The sequence below is a fragment of the Aptenodytes patagonicus genome, chromosome 5 (assembly GCF_965638725.1).
Source record: "Aptenodytes patagonicus chromosome 5, bAptPat1.pri.cur, whole genome shotgun sequence".
NCBI classification, from domain to species: domain Eukaryota; kingdom Metazoa; phylum Chordata; class Aves; order Sphenisciformes; family Spheniscidae; genus Aptenodytes; species Aptenodytes patagonicus.
Window position 1 is genome coordinate 57,792,099 of NC_134953.1, and position 23,458 is coordinate 57,815,556.

The 23,458-nt window shown below is 38.4% G+C and overlaps 1 protein-coding gene across 2 annotated transcripts; it reads right to left on the reverse strand.

The window, feature by feature from the left end:
* Positions 1-538: 538 nt before the first annotated feature.
* Positions 539-23,051, reverse strand: SRSF11 (serine and arginine rich splicing factor 11). 2 transcript variants are annotated; one of them, XM_076339945.1, is made up of 12 exons: positions 22,788-23,051; positions 15,978-16,111; positions 11,878-11,987; positions 9,741-9,833; positions 8,190-8,239; positions 6,518-6,645; positions 5,446-5,527; positions 4,138-4,269; positions 3,497-3,586; positions 2,764-2,859; positions 1,976-2,114; positions 539-1,865 (listed from the first exon to the last, which is right to left on the reverse strand). In XM_076339945.1, the coding sequence occupies exons 1-12, from the start codon at positions 22,913-22,915 to the stop codon at positions 1,671-1,673; spliced, it is 1,377 nt and encodes a 458-aa protein (XP_076196060.1). In that variant the 5' UTR covers positions 22,916-23,051; the 3' UTR covers positions 539-1,670. The 2 variants fall into 2 exon arrangements, with proteins under 2 accessions (XP_076196060.1, XP_076196059.1); XM_076339944.1 differs by having other exon boundaries at positions 539-1,868; positions 22,788-22,937.
* Positions 23,052-23,458: the final 407 nt, after the last annotated feature.

The window sequence follows — 23,458 nt, forward strand, 5'->3', positions numbered from 1 at the left end:
AAAAGGACAGTTTAAAAAGAAGGTGGTTTGACTCACCAGATGCAAGAAGTTCAAGCATCACTTTTTAGTTTCATTCCAAAACTCACTAATTTAAACCGGTAAGTTTTTAGTTGACATTAACAGCCTACTTTATATGCAGAAAGCACTCTCTGCTTCCTGTTTCTGCTAGTCTTCCATTACCATCCTGAAGAGGTGAATGTTCATATTTCAATGAAAATACAAAAGACTTTTACAAATACATATTTCTTTTTAAAAGTACTTGTCCCATAATACCTCTAGCTTCCCATTTAAGCCCATTCCCTTCATTCCCCCAAAAAGTAAAATAATTCTTTCTTTAGTGTAACATACTTAACTAGAGCTAAAATGGCAGGCTTATCAGCTTTGTCACTGCACTTACAGTTTTTGAAGAGATGGAGTTGTTACGGTCTTTTTAAAATAGGTAGATGAAGAAAAATGTATACTCTAAATGAATGAGGTAAAGTTTCATACATTCAGTGGTGTAAATAAATACCAGCAGAGTTTTATAGGAACATGAGTATAAGTTTAAGGGTTTTATTATCAAAGTTTTGTAAAACAATTTCAGAAACTGTACATCAACATGGCACAGACTGTAGCCTACTTTTGCCTTTTTACCTGCACAAAAGTAAAAGCTCTTGAACTTCTGTAACTAAGAAAACAGCTTGCCTAACTACTTTGCATATAACATGGAATCACTGTGTGCATAAGATTACTACTGCAGTGACAGTAAACACAAATTTATTAGTTTATACAACTTGAGATCAAGTAAAAAGTACATTATCAAGTAGACTTGCTTTTAAAAGCATACAAAGGTCAATTTTAAAATGCACTACCTTTTTGCAATGTGTTTAGCTCATTAAACAAATAAAACGACCTGGATTATGAAAACTGCATGAATCAACCTTTAATCACTGGGCACCGATCAAGCAGAGATTTTCACTTCCCAAGGCTCAAGAAGAAAAGTTAAGAACCATTACAACTCGCCTGAGATGGATTTGAACTGACAGATTAAAAAAAGCCCTCAAAAAGGTTAGTGCATTTTAACTTTGTCAAAGCCAAACAAAACCCACTGGGAAAAACAAAACAAAACAAAACAACCCCAGCCACATGGCTTAAAAAAAACAAAACCAAAAAACTACCTATATCAGAATGCTTATTTTCAGATGTACTGTCAATTTTTTTTGTGTAGTCACACTTAAGACCCTTAAGTAGATCCACCGTATGTTGTAGGACTTTAGAACATTTAGGATGTTTCTGCCACAATCAACATGCAGTCAGTGCATTCCCTATACTGCTCTATTACTGCAATGAATCAAATTCTAGAAACACTATCATAAGTGAGCTGATTTACTAAAGGAGATCATACAACAAACAGTCCATGCCTGCTGTAGATGCATGCAGCTTTTTACTTTTGCTTGAAGCATCACCAAGTTAGTAAAAATTGCTTGGCTACGCAATCCCTTTCGGCCGTAACAAGAATGGTTACCTTTCTATAAAGCTTTTGATGTGAGTTAGTATCAGGAGATTTACAAACCATGTATAGCTTAGAGCTGTATACATCTAGATTTAGGATTAACAAGTACAGCATAAAAGAATCACACAGGAATGACACTGATGCACGTCTGCAGCTGCGTTCACTGCAAAGGCAAAATTCAGTCACTCATATCCATGTCCTCTTCATGATGATCATCCCCATTTACTTTGGATTCCCTTGCTGAATCTCCACTTCCTTTATCGGCAGCAGACTCCTTTACTTTAGGGGAGGAAGAATCTGCCATTTTCTTTTCTTCCTTTTTCTCCTTCTCGCTGTCATATCCTTGTTCTTCTTCGTCATAATCCCTTGTGACCTGCTTTGCCGAGATAAAAAAAAAAAGTAAAACTTGCTTTCAAAGCCCCTGTTGGTTGAAGGTTAACACTACAGTACAGGCAGTGCAGTTAAACAGGTTTTTAAACATACTTTCACATCTTTATCACTCTCGGATTTTCGTTCTCGATCCTTCTCTTTGTCTTTGCTTTTTTTTTTCTTGCTTGTTGACCGCTCCCTCTCATCTCTACTTCTCTCCTTGTCTTTATCCTTCTTTTTTTCCTTTTTATGTCTACAATGAAAAAGTATGTAGAAGAATGAAAAACACAATCACACCATTCCATAACTAGAACACAGACCACGTCCAGACTGCTACCCATAGTTCATTACAAATCTAACAGGAGAAATAGCAATGTGCAACTAAAACACACACTTTCAGAAAATAACCAAACATCCGATTTCTTAGCTCTCAATCGAACACAACCACCACAAAGCGAAGTCTAAGAAATGCCCTGTTAGGAATAGCAACACTATAGCATTTTATGAAGGAGCGGCTCAAGTTCCCCATTTAGGGAGAGAGGATCACAAAATGCCCAGGCCCACCCAAAAGTCAGTTGACTCCTATTGTACAGAGCCAAACCGGACGGGAACTCTGGGTATTTCCTACTCCTCACCCGTGGAATACCTCACGTTTGGAGTTCTTGGGCACTAACAGAGAAGCTCTATGCTTAAAGCCGATTAAATTATGATAAAAGCCGTAGCAGGCAGCAGAGATGCACTCTCTCGCTCAAGAAGTCAACCTTCGGGCTAGGTATAAGGAACAAGCCAAACACACGCCATCTTCAAAACAACCCCCTGTGATCTTTGCTATAGCTCACATCTTGGGCATTTTCCACCCAGACACTTTTTTTTTTTTTTTTTTAGCCAAGAGGCATACTGACCTTCTTGGAGATGGGGACCGGGACATTTTCCTTTTAGGAGACCTGGGTTTCTTAGGTGACCGTGTTCCACTCCTGCTTCTTCTACGTCGTCTTTCTCTGCAGGAAAGAGATCAATGCTTTTTTTTTTTTTTTTTTTTTTTAAAAGCTACAAATACATCTCTGGCTCCAAAACCAGCACTGCTCAAAAGGTAGTAAATATGTATAACTCAAACCAGATATTTACTATTAGCAGTACTGCAAAGCCCACACAGTTGCTGATCAGCAGAGTAAGTTGTTTCCTGCTCTACCTCCACCTTCATGAACAAGTTGCTAGCTTAGACTGTATTAGGGATACTGACTCTTTTTGCAAATAGGAATAAACCAGTTTGTTCTTGTTAATATTGCAAGTTAATTTTGGAAGTTTTCTAAAAAAGAATGGCAAGCATTTTGCATGTATTTATTCCATAAATCAGGACAGTGTTTAACAGTGACCTCAAAGCATCATACTCTCTTTGATATAGAGCAAGTAGAAACTATTCTAAGCCCAAACAATACCTCCAGAAAATTACAGTATCAGGGAAAAAAATAAAGCATCTTACAGACATAGGTAGAAGGAGTATACATGCATTTGTGCATGTACCCAATATATCCACAATAGAATCATCATCCTATTACATACAAGAATGTTCTTTCTATTAAAGTGGATAGAGCGTGCTGGAAATAGAGACCGAGGAAAACTTTCATGTGACTGTACCTGCTTGTGCTTCTTGATCGTCTAGTTGTGCTGTAGCTTTTGGGGGGAGTTTTAGAACGTTTCTTTTCTTTCTCTTCCTTCTTTTTATCCCTTTTAGTAAAATACAGATTTTAAGTTTAAGTCATTTTCAAACAATTCAAGTAGCATTCACTACTTTTGCTATGTAGGAAAACGAACGAAGACATGATAACTACATTGGATACCATATACTGTTTAGTATTTCTGGGGCCAGGCACATTATATTAATGGAAACAAAGATTACAATTATCTACAGCAAAATAAAAGAACAGCTCTTTTATAGCTTCTGTGTACGAGCAGCACAAAATCTGCAAGTCTAGATGCTCACATTTCCTGCTTTCCAAAGACAGCTACTGAGTGATTCAGCTAATGCCTGCTGCATCTGTTGACTCTTAGGAAAAGCATGTCACATGTTTTTATGTAACTAACTGCACACGCATAGGGCAAGTGTAATATAATTCTGTAAGACGTTACAAGAGACTGTGACTTTAAAAAGAGCCACTAGTTCATTCTACCCTAGGTTTTTTGTTTGTTTGTGGTTTTGGTTGGTTTTTTTTTAATTAAGCACCAAAATTTAATAATTTAATTTCTAGCAAATAGAACAGGTTTACTGAAGCAATTACCTGGTTTTGGACGTGCTCCTAGACCTTCTGCTTCTCTCTCTGGAATGAGATCTTCTTCGCCTTGGACTTTTAGATCGCCTCCTGCTTCTTGATTTTGAATGGGACCTTCTCCTTGATCGACTTCTTGACCGTCTACCAGTAACACATTGTACATGGGAGTTAAGTATATGAAATTTTGATAGACCATTCAGAATCCATCTGCTCAGCGCTAACAGTATTGTAACGCACAATGATACAGAAAACAGAAAAAAGAATACAGAAAACAGCAAAGGAGTTGCTGAGTCCACTGAGTCCACCAAGGAAATGGAAAAAGGAAGTGCACAAATGCTAAATGTCAAAGAACAATGATGCTTCAATCAGCTTTCTTATTACTCTCCTTGTAAGAAAATATCAGTCCTATCGTAGAGGAAAACTGGTAAGTCATGTTGAAATGTGAAGAAGTTTTTAAAACACTAAACCAAATACAAGCCAATTACTCAATATGAAAATAGCAAAAAAGCACAAATGGGAAGGCCACAGTTAAAATGGCTTTGCACAGACCACTGGCATGCACTGTCTAATTGGAATTGACAAGCCAACAGCATAAATAAGCCATATGTCTTTCTGTTTGGGTAGGACAATATTACGATCTCTAGTCAGGATACCTGAACAGACCTGATCTCCAAGTAACTCATAACCTAGAAAACACTGGAAAAACTTTTGTCCCAGATACTTCCACTAAGCTGAATTTGCTGCACATACTAGAAACAAACAGCCCAACAGGTAAACATTTATGTACATAAATAACAATGCTCAAGAGAAGTCTCCTAGTACTTGGTTTTAAGACAAACTGTAATTACCACACGAGCACACTGGAAAAAGACTGAAGAAAGAACAGAGATTTAAGGAACTATTCTAAAATGGACAGCCTACAACAGCTTAGGTGTTCATAGCAGTGAGGGCTGTGTAAAACCAAGGCTCTGTGCTAAGGTGTTTCTTATCTGATACAAGAAACAACTTATTGTTAAATAAAATCAGAGTCCAAACACTGCTAGGACTAGGGGTCCTGAAGTTCTTTCTGCAGTAGTTTAAGGTATTTTTGAGGTATTTTTTGCTATCATCTCTCTCCCGCCCTTTCTACAGAACCAGAGGTAGGCCTCCATCTCACGCTACAGTCTAGCTAAAATCACAGCCTCAGCTTTCTTCAGACCCATTTGCATTCTTCCATTTGTCAGCCTCCACAAGTGAAGCATCACTTCCAAGAAGTATTTTTGAAAGAATTGTTTCAGCTATGTGTTTGGGTTTTTTTAAAGCAAATAAGCTAACTACCTGTGTCTAGATGAAGAAGGTGTCCTCCTCCTCCTTGAGCGTGACCTTGACCTCGAATGCCTTCGTTTTTCATCTTTTTTGTCTGGTGTTAAAAAGGAAAAGCATAGTAAAAACCCCAATGTTATTTTAGTATTCAAAAGATTTTACATTGGAAAGGAAGTTGAGCTCCACACTACAGATATAAATAAGATAAAGAAAACATAAGGAATATTTTGACATTTGAAATTTAGGCTTATCTATCCTTTTCCTCAAAAGATGACACAAACAATGAACACGTGACAAAGACATGTATGTGACATAAAACCAACAAAGCTTTATGCAAAACTGAAGAAATCAAAATTCAGAAAATGTTTAATTTAAGTCAGTTAAAAGATGACAGCTGCAGGGCAATGGAAAGTCTTGTTAAAATCTCAGAATCTGCCATTTTGTGAAGGGCTAAACAATCTCTCAAATTATTGTTTTGAATTTCCCACAAAAAGCCTCAAGCAAAACTTGAGCGCATTTTTCTGGTATAATAAAAGAACAGGAGTTCTATCCTTTCCTGAAAATGATCAGGAGGCTGCAAACTGTATTTTCAGTGTTCCAAGTTACTGCTTCTCAGATTTGGTGGATCTGACATTTGTGGACGAACTGCTGCACCTTGTCCTAAAATAAAATCTACTGAAATAAGCTACAAAAAAAAGAATTATTTACAGACTAAGGAATTAAAAGAAAGGAAATCATCCCCAAGAACAAACATCACTAGGATGTCAAGTGGTTAAGCCACTTGCTGTTTCCAGTGAAAACTCAGAGATGGCAGTATGAACTTCAATCAGGGGAAGCTCAAGCATTTTGCCATCTTCATATCAAGTGAATTTTGGGAAAAACAACAGATGATTAATTCCCTGCATTGTTCTGCAGGACACACGAATCATTCACACTGTAGGACAACTAAAAACCTGTCAACTATAAATTAAGTCACTACAGAACATGAAAGCATTAAGCCAACATTTTGCAGACAGTTAGCTTTTATCATATACCATGTCAAAACTCCATCTTGAATTGAATGAGGTATTCTACGATTTAAAATTACCTGGCTCTATAGCAGCAGAAATTAATGACTGTGCTTCTCGTACTCTTTTCATAGCTTCTTCTATTTCTTTACTGGAGGTATCTGATTTCAGACTTGGTGAAACAAGACCTGCAGCTACATGGTTCAACCTGGTAAACAAAAAAGAATTTTAGAAATTCAGTATTGATGAATCCAAGAAATACATGCCTCCATTGTCAGTTTGCAGCCTATTCAAAGTGACTGATCTAAGTGAATCGGAATCTGCCTGCGTTTTGTCACTGTTCAGATAACAGAGTAGTAAGTCTAAGATGTGATATGTGTGCTGAAAACAGTGGCACAAGATACTAGCACATACGGCTCTTAGAATTCCAGAAAACTGTAAATAGCAGGAAAGTTTGTATTGTCTTGCACAGATATGTTTCTAATGACACTTTTCAGAACATTTTTGTACAACACAATTTCAATTCTCATCACCTGAAAAGAGCAACTCCACAGGAAACAGTATATTACACAGTAGGAAGTCAGTTTCCATTTTTATAAGCCATACTGAGAAGCCTACAAACAGTGATGAGATTTAAAGTTCAGAAGATGTGTTCTACAAGGTGGCTTTGAAGCCAACCAGGTATACCCAATATACCTGACTGATGTTTATCTAATCCATTATCTTGGGTAACTATTTTGTTCAATCAGTTATGCATTCCCTGCTTACAGAAATGTCAATTTAAAATAGAGAATAATATGCCAGAACAGTATTAAAAACAAAGATAGATCACATAGCTAGCTTTATCCCCTGGTATAGATCAGATGGCTCTGACAATTTAAAAACACTGGAACAGCCAAACAGGGATAGAAGTAGTCTATTTAGCTAATACAACAGCAGGGCAAGCATACGTTGATATGCCTTCCCAAAGCTGAGAGTTGAAAGAATTCTCCCCAAAGCTTCCTGCAATTTGCAGTACAAGGGCTTTCTGAGGCAGATGTGGTTTCTTTGCATTTAGAACACTTTTCATCTACTAATCTGTCTAATAGCTTTTTTTCAATGGCATATGTGTTTATCATCCTATTGCAATGCTATCAATAGCTTAACAGCACATTAATACATTAAGTGCTGCAATCCTTCCCTACTTCTTTGTCCCCATGCCATACTATTTTGAATAAAATTATCCTTTTTCTGAATACTGAAATGAAAATCAGCAAATACTTGTGCTTACTGTTATTTGCACCCTTTTTCTACCAAGTAATAAGACATGCTGTCTTTTGTTATCTTCCAACAGCTGTAACATACATAGACTCTTTTATTATTGTCTTTTACAACAGTTGCTGGTCTCAGCTCATTCTCAACCATAGCCCTTTCATTTCATCCTTGCAGGACATAAGGTGCTAGCCGCACCTTTACATTACGGACACAGAAGTGACAAAAATGACATACGAAAACCAGAATTTCTGTCTCTAGCAAAATGAAATCCCAGAGATTAATTGGTGGTGTTCTGTAGATGAAAGGCTGAATAATCTTAATTTCTTCCCTTTTTTTCTCTCTAGCACGCAAAAGAGGGTCTGCACAAGGTCCCCAAGACACTAGTTTTCTCCAACCTTAATTAGATCCAGCAGGACAAAGATTGGATACTGAATCACAACAGATATTCCCAAGATCAAGTGTATTGCAATACAAATATTTGTAAACACTGATGCTTACTTTGGATCCACTGTGCTCATAAGTTTTAGTAGTTGATCTGCTGCAAGAGACTGTGAGGGGGGGGAAAAAAAAAAAGTTAAAACCACATTGGAAGATGTGTATGCTTAAGAAGATTATCTTCCTTGAATGTACCCAATGGCTAAAGCAAACAGGCTCTACAGATGAAAAAACCAAAACAAAACACACCCCAAACAAGTTACAGATGAAAAGGCATATTGGTCTGTTTTAAAACTTGTGGATGGTGGTGAGGGTGTAAACATCACATTTCAGTGGTGCTTAGGTACTTTTTCCCCCCCACAGCGGCCAAACACAGGCCCCTTCCTGGACAGAATCGAAGCACTTTAGAATAAAAATACACTTTTGGTTTTTACAGGTTATTTCTCTGTTACTTCAAGAAAATAGAGATCTCATTAGAGAACTAAGTTGCCTGTCCATGGGTAGTCCTCAATGTCAATTTATGAACAATAAGCAAAAGCTTCTTTACTCTAAAAATTCCACAAAAAAAAAAAATCTATTTCACAGCTCTTAGGAAAATCCAGGTATTATTGCAATTGGTCACTTCCTGTACCAGTGGTGTATTAACAACAAAATATTTAGTCCCCACTAATTTTCTTTATACAGAGGGAGCCATGTGCTGAACCCAAACAGTTTGTTACAATCAGCTGGCTTAACGGACAAAGGAAACAATCCATCATACCAAATTTATATTTTTCTAATATGCATTTAGAATACTTTTTTTTTTTCATTTCTTATTTCATTATCACCATTATTTGTTTGTTACTACATATGGCATGCATAAAGAGAATGCTAAATAATGGATTTCTTAGCAATGCATTAAATTATTACTACTTGTATCTGTAAAATGTTCTCTGTACAGTATTTGGTTCTTATATCTTAAATATTAACTCAATATTCAACTCACTATTACTTAGTACTTAAGAGTCTTTTTTTATTCAGTTTTAAAAAGACTACAGTATAACAAAGTCTCCTCAGTATTTTCCACACCTACAAAATTAAAAAGTCAAGCAATTTTTTGTTTTACTGTAAGTACAAGACAGGTTCATAGCTTGATAATGACACATATTTGAAATATTTCATTATTAGTCCCAAATTATTTTTTAGGTTCTTCCGGCATTTAATTCGATACTCCTACAGATACTATTTATTCCAAACAGGTGCTCAGAAAAAACTATCACTGGATTTTTCAGACAGTGGCTGTTAAACTGATATAAATCAAAATTACTTTTAAAACAGAAAAGAGGGTAGCAAAAGAAAAGTGTTCATATATAAACCTGCTATGCCAAGAAACAAAGACTGCATTCTGTAACAATTCCAAGAAGTTTAAAGAACCAGCAGCCTGTGCAGACTACGCTGAGCCAAGCCTTTAATAAAAAGTAATATTTTGTAACACTTCTTCAAACCTAAGTATAGTATTTCCAGAACTTCAGCTTGTTATTTAATATACTGGTGAACACTAAGAGCATCACGTATGCTAGTCAAACTAAGTATGTGCTAGGGACAATAAAGAAAATTTTAGAATGTGTGACATACCTGAGAGTTTAAGTTTGCTCCAGGAAGCCCAAGAGCAGCTAGGGCAGGATCAAGAGCAGGAGCTCCTAAAGCAGCTAAAGGAACAGCACCAATCTGTAACAAAGACAGCAATTAGACAAAGCCATATGCAATTGATAAAAAGCTGTTAGATCAAGATTCCCAAGCATTAGACACGTGGAAACTTGAACTGGGTTTTACTTAGGCTTCTAGCCACAGGAAACAGTATACTGAGGTCAGTGAGAGTATTTCAGTTTTCCTTATTCAGGTATTCCAAAGCTTAGTATATGAAAGATTTTTTTCCTATAAATATTCTAAAATGAAATTCCATTTCCCCTGCATCCCAAAGGGGGAGGGGGGTGGGGGAAGTAAAAAAGTAAAGCATTCCACTACCTTCAAGAAATAGTTTAAAATTAAATTCTTTTCCAGTGTTAAAATGAAAATCCATTATAAGTTTCTGAGCCAACTACTGCATATCTAAATCAATTTAGGATTGAAATTAACATGTTTTGTGTTAAAAGACAATATAATATTATTACATCTCTGCAAATTTCTCAGATTTGGTTAAAACTGGCAAACGGGTTGAAAAGCTACTGGAAGAATAAGTAGGATGACTGTATAGGTCTGAATTCCTTAAATTAATCTAGAAGCCTCAAAAAAGAACCTTGTTTTTTGGCCATTTAAAGTGAGATGATCAAAACACACACTGAAACAAAACAACACACTGTGCTAAAAGCCACGTGATCTTATGTTAATCAAACACTGTGCTGTTGCTATGAGGTCTTGCTCTCCCTTCCTTCCTTCTCACTGCCTCCTTTCTGACTGCTCTGGCACTTGAGACTCATTTGTCAAGCAATTCAACCCACTGAGCCATCAGAGAACTTATTTTTGTGCTGTCTGCATCAAGCTAACACAATAGTTCACAAAAAGATCTGATGAGCTCCAGAGCCAGCATAAAAGCAGCAGCAAGAGCATGTCAGAACCTTCCACTTTTTGACAATGAGTTTTTCAGTTAGCTGATCTCTTAAAACTGTACAGACTTCTTCCTGCAGTCTCAAAAGAAAAAGCCACATTCCCACACACTGATTTCGTGAACATAAACTACAGCTCTAATTCGTTTTTACTGAGTTAGATGCCCAACTCCCAATAAGCCAAAAGGAGCTACATAACAAGCTTTCAAGATGGGTTTGAAAAAAATGACCATCCACCACAATTTTCCATAAAATGGATGTGTTAAATAAATTCTACCATTAAGTGGACTGGAGTAGGCTGGGATTCAGAGTGACAGAACTAAAATTAAGGTGGTTCACCACCATTTTCAGGAATTTATATACATACAATTTTTGGTGAAAGAAATCTTTTAAGACGGTATTTGTTTCTTCCATCCCTTTCCTCGAGTTTCAAAGTTAAACATTAGACTTTTCCCTCTACATATGGTTAAAGAGACCTTCTGAATAACTCAATGGCAAGTATATCTTTCATGCAATCAGAAATCTAACAGAAGCTACACAAAGAAGAGCTAAGCACAAGCTGAAGAAGCAGATTTGAGAACTGCAGAATTAATGAAGCTTTATTCTTATTAATTTGCCTCTTGTACTTTGATTCTCTGTTCTCTAATAAGATATGTGCTTTGACTGAAACTTTTTCCACAATGTATTAATTCTTACTGTTCATCTTCCACAAGAATTCTTGTGTATTTAGATAATGAGCAAATACAGGCTACAATTTTTTCCCCTAAATTGGAGTATTAACAGAAGTTATCTCCACAGCATGTCAACTCCTTGAACTTCACGAATTTAAAATCTACGAGATCTCTACTGCTTGTCAGATCTGTCTGTAAGTGTACAATGGATAAAAGAGGGATGAGAGAGAGAGAGAGAGAAACACAGGGCCCCTGAGATACCAGAAGCATCATACTTGGGAAATACAAGTATCCCATCTAGCAACTTATCATCGTTTTGCAACAATTCATATCAGATAGCTGTAACAATCCATCAAGGTATATAAACTAAAACATTCTAGGAATCAGCATTAGCACATCAGTCTATTTGTCCTGAAAAAAACCAACAGAAAGCAAGTTAGAATCTAACAGAATACATCTAACCGTTTCCCTTTACTTCAGTCTAACTGGAAAGCCTACCTGAGAAAGTGGGTTGGGAGTAGGCAGGAGTCCACCTCCAGGCAGCAGACCTGCCACAGCATTAGCTGGTGCCAAGAGAGACAAAGCCTTAGTCTCATCAGGAATAACTCCTGCAGAGAAATAGCCTTGCATTAGAATGCATTCCATTTCAAAGGCAGAAAATACACAAATACACCCAGAAAATGTCTCCCTGATACACCACCTGAGTTTGTTGAAAGTACTTATGTTGGCTAAAATACAAAGCTTGATGTCTATTAATATTTATCATTAATTTTTTTGTCAGAATGAAACTTCAATGTGTGAAAATTTGACTGTTCCTTTTTCTCTACAAATGGTTAAGTTTCTAGAGCAAAAAAATAGCACAATACACACTACTTTTTTGTTAACACTGCCAAGATTTCATCACCTGTACTCGATTTTTAAGTCATGAACCAAACGTAAGCAAGCACAGTCGGTTCTCCAGGGGTGTGCTCTCAACTTTCAAAAGCTGTTTTATGAACAACGACTCGTGTCGGCTGCTTCACTATAAAGCACACAGAAAAATCAAGATACACAAGACAAAAAAAGTTTGATTTAGGGGTTAATAATATGGTACAGTTCACTATGTTTTCTTTTACACCTACCATATAAATTTTGTAAAACTTAAGAGAAGGTATGGAAATATTTTTTGCTGAATCAAGCGTAGGGCTTTTGCTGACTTGTCAAATGAAAATGAAAGTCTCTGCAGATCTTCAAATACACGCTGTGTATGTGTGTCTGTGGCTGGATGGGTGCATACATACAGTATATTGTGGCACATTCCTTACCTGTGCAGTAAAATGCATTTGTTCCAATATGTGCCATGCTTATTGTACCAAGAATGCTGCTACATACTGCCATTTCAGAAGAAACTTCTGGCCCAAAATCTTGCAGCCAACTAAGACAAGTGTCTTATTTTACTGCCTGCTCTGCATATATAATTTTAAGGGTCCTACTATGGAACAAGTAATTATGTAAGTATTTTTATTCTATCCAACAGCAAAAGCCCTATACAGATGGATTAATTTGTTAATGTGCCCAAGCCCCCAAAATGAGAGTTCAATAAAACAATTTTACTATATATTTGCAAATACCAGTAGTGTTTCTGTAATACATATTAAGAAACTGCATCTCATCATAAAACATACAATATGTACAGGGCACTTAAGAGAAACTGGATAAGCTGCAGAAGAAAACTGTTGGGTGGTATTTTCAGCAGGGCCTGGTATATAGTTCAGGCTGAACCAGGGAAAAGAACTGTAAAACACAACAACAAAAAAGAAAAACCACTGTTAAATAAAGGTAATGGTTCCTTCCACCTATACTGAGAAGTGCCGATAATATAAACAAATGTATAATACACAGCACTGTTATCTTGCTTGTGTCATTGAGCTGTCATCAATTTAGATACCAAAAGTTATGGAGGGAGAGGGGGGAAAAAGGTCATTTAGATAAAGGGCATTAATGCATAAATATATTAACATACCTACAGAGAGATTATGGGGTAATTTTGCATGCAAAATTATGTCTCAGAGGATATTTATAAATTATATCTAAACATTTCAAATTAGTGCAACTACAACATTTCTGGCATCTAAATACAAATCCTCAGACTTATCTTGAGACACCTCATAGAAGATCTGCATCCATTAAAAAAAATCATGCATCTGATCCTCTAATTGTTTTTAAAAAAGTATTTAGAAATAAATAAACTACAATTTTAAAAAAAAAGCAATGAGGCCCCTCACCAGTTAATTTTCATGCTTCAAGAGTTTTTTTTACTGCTGCTTTGTTAGAACCATGAAATACTGCATGAATGTGTAGAAATGAAAGAAAAAGAAACAGACAAAAGAAACAAACATTAACCAAAGAACCTAAATACCCCCCCCAGCCATCTTTAATCTTAGAGTTCCTTCCAAATCTAGGAATATCACAGTGAAAATTACAAATACTAAACCTTACCGTAGACTTTGTGTATAGTTCTATAACACAAAGCAACAGCCAACACCAAAATGTCTGTGTATGCTAAAACTGGAGTGCGCTTGTGATATAGGGGATAATTATTGCACTAAACAGATAATAAACATTTACTTTAGTGACAGGCAATATTAATACAGAATTATCACAATAGAAAATAAAAGATAAAAGGGCCCAGTTCAGCACAGTAGTTAAGCATACGCCTGGCTTTAAGCACATGAGCAATTTCACCACAGTTTTAAGAATCTTGCTGTATCGTGCTTAAATAGCTTGTTGAATTGGGACCCTGGCAGTATGCATTTGCAGGAAAAACTATACTCCAGTACAGGGACAAAAGCATATGATTACAAAACCTGGGGGCGTAACTTAATTGGCTGAACATATCTCTTGTGATATGCCACACCATTATGCCAAAAACATCAACATTCTGAACCGCTAGAACACCACAAGAAACAGCCCATGAAGAACTCCTTGATTTAAACAGGCCCATTAAAATGTTCTACTTTATTAATTTTATTTTCTTTACACAATCTGAACCAAAACTACTGGGCAGATTTCTCAATGTGCCAGATTTATCCACCATCAAGCACAATGGACAAAGTCAGACCGACAAAGAGAAAAATGTTTTTATCCTTATTGGAAAAGTTAAACACTAACATTCTTCACCATGGGCCTTGGAGAATATTTCAGTACTAAGTCAGATGGACTGTTGCTATATCATGCTTTAATACAAAGACGAGGACAAGATGCCTTTCAACTATGCTATTATACCTAAACTAGTGAAAGCAGAAGCAGTAAATCAAGGGCAATTTCAGAACGTGTTCCGTACTCTCAAAAAGCAGCGTGTCTCAATCAAAGGTCACACTGCAGATTCCTCCATTCCAGAAATTAAGTTTTCATATCTTGTAAGTTTAAGGAATACAAAGATAAGACAGCTCCCCAGGCCTCAAAAGACAGCCTACAGCATTACAATGTCTTGATTATAGGTCTGAACCCAGGCCATGTACCAAATTTATTACTGTAGTATGACTTAATCTGCAGAGATTTTATTTAATTCAAGCAATCTGGGAAAATCCATTATTTCAGAAGTAAATCAAGAAATAGTACAATGGAAATCAATTACTTCTAAAGCAAGTCTAGAAGAGTTTAATAAGACTTCTGTAAGAAGAGGTGTCTTCTCAGCACTTTGTTTTTAAGGTAAGTTCCAAAAACCCTGCTCATTGCCTTTCAAATTACTGTAACACCCTAAAATGTAAAAATAAAAAGAAGAAGAGAAAATGTAGTTAACAAGTGGTTACACCAGGAAAACACTTGGGGACTTGAGTGCTTGCTGGCCTTTAGTTAATGTCTAGAATCCCCTGTAGCTGCAGAGGACCCACTGTTTTTCAGTCATCTGGAAGGGCTTTGCATTTGCCTTCTCCACTACAAAAATCACACACACAAATAACAGAGAGAAGAGTTTATTATTTAGTGAAATTCTATAAAATATATCAAGGATGAACAAGAAAACTTGGAATAAAAAACTAGTACCAGTGCCCATTTGGCACCTCTTGGAAGATCTCACTTTCAAATTAAACCATAATTATTCAAACCCTTGGTATACTGGACTTCACAATGAGAGTGAGTGCCTTTTCAGGGAAGTTCCCAACTAAATGCAGCGGCAGCATATCTCAAAGAAATGTTAATCTACTCTCCCACGCACTCTCAGGGAGGGAGAAACCATTCTCGTGAAGAGATTTATGCCTACGTGAAAGTGGCAAACACTTAATTATTAAGGCAAAATTTCCTTAAAATGTTGACCTGTTTGCATAAGTCTATTTAGGAAAATGTCTCATTGAGACTGATAAAGAGCAAAATTTGCAAATAATTCTGCCTAAAACGTTAATATTCTAAACTTAAAGACACACAAAATCAGTAAGAGGTAAACTTTCCACTTTCATTTAGTGTCAATAGTTTAATCCATGGGCCAATGGCAATATACCAAGGGTTTCAAAATGTTAATATCTTATATGTTTGACATTTTACTAATCCTCATTTTTGTGAACTATACTGGAATAAAATGCCATCATACGGTGGCTTCATAGGCCATTAAACGATTCACAAACCTTCTGCATATGGTACGACTATCAACGCTCTGTCAACGAATACAGTGTTTGTCAGATGCTGGGCCACAACTGCCGAGTCAGGATCATGGAACTTTACAAAACAGACACGCGATGAAACAGGCAAAGGAGAATCACTGAAAAAGAAAGAAATAAATTACTTAGATGGAAGCAACTCTGACAGTATGAAACTTGTAACTTCTATTGTATCTCCACTTCCACCAAACTAGGAAGTCATACAGGGCTATGAGGTACTTTACGCAAGAACACAATTTCAGGTTTTGTATCAAACATCATTTTGCATGACCACAGATACGAAATTACATTGAATGAAGCCAATTCACTGTAAAATTGCAAAATTGCTTTATTGCCTCATTTGCAATGAATTCTATTATGCACAATGTATCTATGACCAGTCACCTAAATGCAAATTAACTTTCATGACCTGTCTGTGAGAAGGGAAGGAGACAAAGAAAAACTTTGCTCAAGAAAGATAATAAGTTACCTACTACGTATACCACATAAGTTAACAAAACCAGTAGTTTTACGCTCTCTGCTTTAGGCCCCAAATTACTTATTAAGGTAAATTATGAAACGAAGAGGGTAATGATTAAAAGACCACTATGATTTTACTTATCAACACAATTTCATAAAAGCTTCTATACCAAACTTCATCATGATGCTTCTCACACATACAGAAACTGCCAAGCTCATTCTGAAGGGATGTACACTGCTAAACATGTGTTTATCATTCAGCAGTAACAGAACTAAACACAAAGAAATTCAAGAAGCTCAGGTAGGCAACACTACAGTTGAAATCTCACTAATGGGCGAAGAGTTCCTAAACAACCCATCAGTAAACATAGACCTCTTTCCAAGATAGGTCTGTACCTAATCCACAGCTCAAAATGGGTTTCTGTCAGCAAAGCTGTATAAAAAATCCCAGACATGGAAAATCCAAGAGAATGCAGAAGTTTTGAGTCACTTGAAAAGAACAGAAGTACCTACTTCCTACAACAATAGGAAAGAATTGTAGGCCATACAACTGTTCCCCCCTCCCCTTCCCTGAAACAAAACAAAACCAAACCCCCAAAAAGCAGAGGCAGAATGAACCCAATAAAGGTTCAGAATGGGTTCCAAAAGTCCATATATCCTGAAAATGGTGCAGATTTTGCTTTAATCAGACATATGAACTAAAAGACAGCAAGAAAAATTGTTATGCAGACACAACTGTGCAGCAGATGAGTTAAAAGCTGCCTCTTGAAGGTGCAGGGCAGGTACTGAGAGTAGTAGCAAGTCCTAAAACCCTAGTTCCTAAACAAGGCCAGGGTACATGTGCTGTTCGGTTCTGCCCTCAAATATCAGAGGTACAAATTAGCCTAAAGAGGTAGCTCTGAAAAATATTCACTAACTCTTCATGACAAAGATCTACCTTTACTAACTAGATTCCCAGAAACAATTATAAGACTAGCTCTTCAAAATATATCCCACTGCCAAAACAATTTTATCTGGGTTGAAGAATTTTGATCAAGTTTTTACGCACTGATAGCGCAGAGAGAGTTGTCAGAATTCAGGAGAAAGAAGAATGACTTCAACATCAACAAGAAAGACATCCAAGATCTATTTTTGTTAGTGCAAATGCCAAAAAATATCTAACCTTCACCACCACTGAGCATAGGCTCAGACCAACGTGCAATTTACACAAACTCAAGAACTGCCCTAAACATCTATCAGATCGCACTTCAATGTACTTTAAATTTAACCTGATGTTAAAAACTAGATTGGAGCCAGTATATTGCAGCTTTTAAGGTATTATAATTAGAAACATCCACTTCATCCAACATCTTGCAGATTTAATAAACTGGAAAGTAACATTGTAGCAATAAATGGCACAGATAGAAAATTGAAACTATTAGCTCTTTTGTATCTATGAATACACAGTAGCTTGCCAAAATGGTGCCTTTTTCTTAACCATTTGCATAAAAACATAAAAACCAAAGAAGCATTAGGAAACAGTGTTTAACAAAATCACAATAGTAAAATTTTAAAGTAAATCCAAGAGTTATGGCATACCTGAATGGTATACTAATCTAAGTTCTAAAAAAACTGAACAATTTATTACATAAATGCAGTATAATATTTTCAAACATTGTTAAAATGTCTGTGATAACATGGGAACATGAAACAAACTAGATACTGTTTATATACATGAGTACCACTGTGTACTAAACTGTAGAACTAGCTGAACCTACAAAAACAACTGAAAATACATAAGGCTATGCTTATGCAGCCTGACATTTAATATTTCATTTTTAAAAATGTATTTCCAGTCACACTAAAATTCAAGCTGTGGCTGAGCGAAATTCATCAAGAACAGAACGTTCTCAACAGTTACCAAAAAAAGGCCATCATTATTCTAATCCACCAGAGATCGAAAAATGTAGTAATTCTTTCTCAGACATCGTGCCAATGAATGCTGAGACACATGACGATTTACTGTGGTTGATGTCTGAACAATGTACCCATTCTGAAGTACAGTAGATTCGGAAATACAGCAGATACAGGGAAATCCAACCTTCGTATCATAACCTCTAACTACTCGCTCCACCGAAGTTCCCTCATATTGCAACCAGCATCTTAAATATTAAATCTGATTTTTTTAAAGGATATTTCTACCACTTACATAAACATTATTACTGATATTATTACTGATGTAAAATCAAGCTAGAATCAGGCTGAAGTGAATAGATTGTTCATGCAAGAGATGTTCTTCAACATTATCATGTTCATTGGGTGGGAAGAAACAGAGTTTAAAAAAAAAAAACCCACAACTAAAAAAACCCAAACAAACAAAACCCCCAAAAACGAACCAACCCACGTGCTTCACGTGGAAACAGAAGTTGTCATCCTTTTCTTAGCAAACCAACTACCAGTGGCAATTGCAAGTAATGCCGGTATTCTGATATTGAGTTCTTGTGTAACTTTCAGCAGCAGTTATTAGACAAGGCAAAAGATCTTGCCAATTACTATGCCATCCAACATACGGAATTATTATTAAGTATGCTCCTAATTTTATCAAGCTTTAACTCTGTAGACTGTATTTTCCATCAGATGTGCTTTTTTCTTGGTAAAATTCTCTGTCCGTAAAAATTTGACTGGATCATTCATATCTAAAGAGCAAGACCAGAGACCACATTGGTTTTTCTATCAAACACCAGTGGCATAAGACCTTTTATGTCCAAGTTTCAGAGCAGAAACTTAAGTTTTGATGGAAAGGCAGTTTTCATACGCTAAACAGAATATGCTGAAATCAGCTTTTTTATATATGTGTGTGTGTGTGTGCGCATATACACACACACACACAAGGAACGCAAAAGAAAGGAACGCAAAAGAAAGGAACGCAAAAGAAAGGAACGCAAAAGAAAGGAACGCAAAAGAAAGGAACGCAAAAGAAAGGAACGCAAAAGAAAGGAACGCAAAAGAAAGGAACGCAAAAGAAAGGAACGCAAAAGAAAGGAACGCAAAAGAAAGGAACGCAAAAGAAAGGAACGCAAAAGAAAGGAACGCAAAAGAAAGGAACGCAAAAGAAAGGAACGCAAAAGAAAGGAACGCAAAAGAAAGGAACGCAAAAGAAAGGAACGCAAAAGAAAAAGCACTCTCAGAAATCCATTCCCTCCACTTTCAGTTTTGCCTACCATGGAGGATGAAGCTATACGAAATACACTAAAGACAAGAACCAGGCAATGGAGTTGAGGAAAAGCAGAAAAAGGAGGGAAGAAAGGGTTTAGGGAAGAAAAATGGAAGAAGTCACAGAGCCGGTTGTAGATTAAAGATGTAATATGAAGCTGAGGTATACATAAAACGTGTAACAGCTGATTAAATAAACTGGATAAGGAGATGGATGAGGGGAGAGAAAGAGAAACAAACACAGGGAAGCTCAGGAAGTTGTATCTGATCTGGAAGCCTGGGAGAATAAGGAACTTCTACAGGGAACAGCAGAATCAGAGTGACTGACAGAAAGATCAAATAAGGAGGTAGAGCAACGGAAATGGGACTGGTTACTCAGAAATACTGTATGCAAGAAAGAATCCCGGTATAATCTGGGACATAAAGAGATTCAGATTATGGAGAGAATTTACAGATTATAATTTATATCCTGTACCCTCCAAAAAATGGATGAACACCATGAACAGGGAAAGGAGAAGGCACAGAAAAGGTTTTAGAAGAAACAGATAAAAGAACCTGCCACTATTAGAAAATACACCCCTCTTTGGCATGAAATGAAATCGGAGACTCTAAAGCATCCTGAGATCAGATCCCTGAGCACCTCAGCTGAGACCCGCAGTGGGTCTAGAGGTGCCAGAGCCCTTAGCATCTCTGTATGGACAGCAACACAAAGGAAATGACACAAAACCTCCTTAAAATAGTAGTTAAAAATTAACCCAGTCTAAAAAAGTGCCTGGTCTAGTATCAACTGTACAACCTTTATATACAGTTTTCAAAAATGCTGTTTTTCCCACCAAGACATACATTCGAGAATGAAGATATATGATAATGTTCACTTCAACAGCTATTCAGTATTTTCTACATCGTCTGCACAAGGCCTATTTAGTTACACTATATTTCCTGTTCCGTATTAACTTCTTCAGTGGCTTTTCTATAGTTACAACTTTTTCATAAATACTAAGAAATCTCCACAATATTCCTACAAGATGAATAAGTATCATCCTACTCTTTCATTTAGGGCTTTGAAATACAAAAGAAATTTAGGCCAAATGTTTTAAGTAATTTTTGGTCATCCAATTTGAGATACCTGGCACCTGGGTTACTGGAGTTATTTGCATCTTGTTGCCTTTTCTCCCTCGGCACGTAGCCTTCACCAACGCAGCTGTAAAGGCAGTCAACTCAGCATTTTTCTATACCAACAAAATGACCCAGCTGAAGTGACAAGAACACCAGTGCCAGAACAAAGGAGGCAGAAGTCAGCAGTCAAATGCAGGAGCCCGGCCTTTTTGCAGAAACAAACCTACGCCAGGATATGAACCAGTAAGTATGCCCTAAAGACTCGCATCTACTAGTATCAAACATTACAGACACAAGGGTACAACACAGATCTCCCTGCAGCCATGTCTTCTCTTCCCATAGCCCAGCTCCACAACATATCCACCACAGACTTCTCTCCAGCGCACAACCCCAAGACAGATCCAATGCTTGTACTGAGTAGGGTCCTGTGGGGCCAGTATTTCACCACACATTTGTGCAAAGAAGCCAAATTAAGAATGTATAATATACATATATATATAATGTATACAGTCTGGAGTATGGTAAAAGGAGAGTTGCTGGGCTGGGCTTTGGATTTTGGGATCTTTTGTAGAGCACCTCGTTCTGATACCACAAAAGTAATCTCTTAACAGATTAGTTAATATGTATCTAAAACTACAAAGTTTCAGAAACAGAATTCACCTATAACAACCTTCCACAAAAATTGGACAAAATATTAAAATACAGAGCAGCACATCAAATAACTGCATCTGTTTAAATGTGAGTTACTTTGCTGGCTGCCAAGCATTAATGGTTCTGCCATTTAAGTATAGTTATCCCAGCTATTAACAACGCAACTCTCACGTCTGGAACTGTCCCTCAATTTCAGTGACATACACATTCCATTTCCTTCTACGCTTGAATTTCCAACATGAAATTGCCAAAATCCAACCCAAAGTAAGAAACTGCAAGAACACAAGAAATACTGTTTCTGAATTTGCACAGATAACCAGCTAGCAGGATGGGGGAATTTTCCTGTTTTTTCGCTAGCAGGGATTGAAGACTGAATGGTGAAAAAAAGAATGCTTTGTGATAGCATTTTTTTCTAAAATAAAAAAATCCAAGTAGTCTTGGGTATTAAAAATAATTGACTGTGTTCTTGTTTGATTTTTCTCCAATCAAACAATCCTCATTCATCATGGCAAAAAGAAACCTTTTTACTTACATAATACATATGCAAAAGATCAACATATAATGACACTAGGTTCTGTAAAACAAATCAAACTGACATGGCCAAAATCAATGTTATGGCCTAACTAACATAATAAATGTGTATTATTTGTATGTTAGTGATTACCTGCCCATTTTGCACAGAATTCTTTGCAAGGAACACATAATTATATCAAAATTTTAGTTTTATGGCCAACCATCCATAAACTGCCTACAGTTCTGGAGGTTAACCAGACAGCAGAGGTCAGCTAGACAGCCCTGGAATAAAGAGCCCCTAGAGAAAAATGTGCATTTGACAGGAGGAATCCTGCGTGTTACGAACTGCATGCCGTGAACTACTGTCTTTTCCCCACATATGCGCGTAACATAATTACGTGAATAATTACAATCGTAATAAGCACGTAAACTCTTACAGCAACTCTATCGGAGAAGAAAGAAGGCTGCAAAGGCATAGAAAGCAGCTCGCTCCGACCCGACTCACTGAGATGCCCCCGAGCACAGCCACACGGTGCTGACCGATGTGGGCTAGCGGAGAACTCGCCGCCTCACGATCGGGCGAGCTCCTCCGCGAGTCAGCGCCGAGCCGGGGGCGGGGGCAGCCCGAGGCCCGGCTGTCTCGCCGCGGCGGGAGCCCGCTGCCGGCCGCCATGGAGGCAGGAGGCGGGCCGCTGGCCTGCGCTGGGGGAGGGGAGGGGAGAGGAGAGGAGAGGAGAGGAGGGGAGGGGAGGGGAGGGGAAGGCGGAGGCGGCGGCCGGGCCGCGGAGAGGCGGCGGAAGGGGCCCGCTCCTCGCGGGGGAGGGGAGGGAGAGGGGCGCCACTCACTCGGGAGGGAAGAGGCGCAGCTCCTCGATCTTTCCGAGGAAGCCGAAGAGCGTGCGCATCTGCTCGGAGCTGGCGCTGGGGGAGACGTTGGTGACCTGGATCACGTCGGTGCCGCTGCTTGAAGCCATTGCGCTGCCGCCCGCTCCGCTGCTACAAGCACATCGGGGAGAGGAAGAGCGCGTTAGGCCCGAGCAGCTCCTCGCTGCAGCTCCTCGCTGCGCCTCCTCCTGCCGCCTCCGGCCCGGCCCGGCCCAGCCGCCGCCGTGCACAAACCGCCGCCCGCCTCACCAGCCTGCCTGGGCCGCAGTATCCCACAATCCCCCGCCGTCGCCCCCCCGCGCAGGCGCACTGCGCGCAGCGCGCGGACCCACGCAGGCTCACAGCCCGGGGCCCGCACGGAGCGGCCGCGCCTGCGCATGCGCGTGTCCCCGGCCTCTCCCGGGAACGCGCGGGGACGGCGCGTGCGCAGCCAGTCGCCAACTCCCGCGGGAAGGGGGGAAACGGCTCCGCCTCCCCGCACGCGTGCTACCCGCTCCGTGCGCGCGCGCCGCGTCGCGCATGCGCAGAGCGGGAGCGGGGGCGGTGGCTGGCTGGGGGCGGGAGAGGTGTGAGGTGGCTGCGGCCGCTTCCGTGCGCGGCCTGCGTCTCGCCTCAGGGGCTGGGGAGCCTGA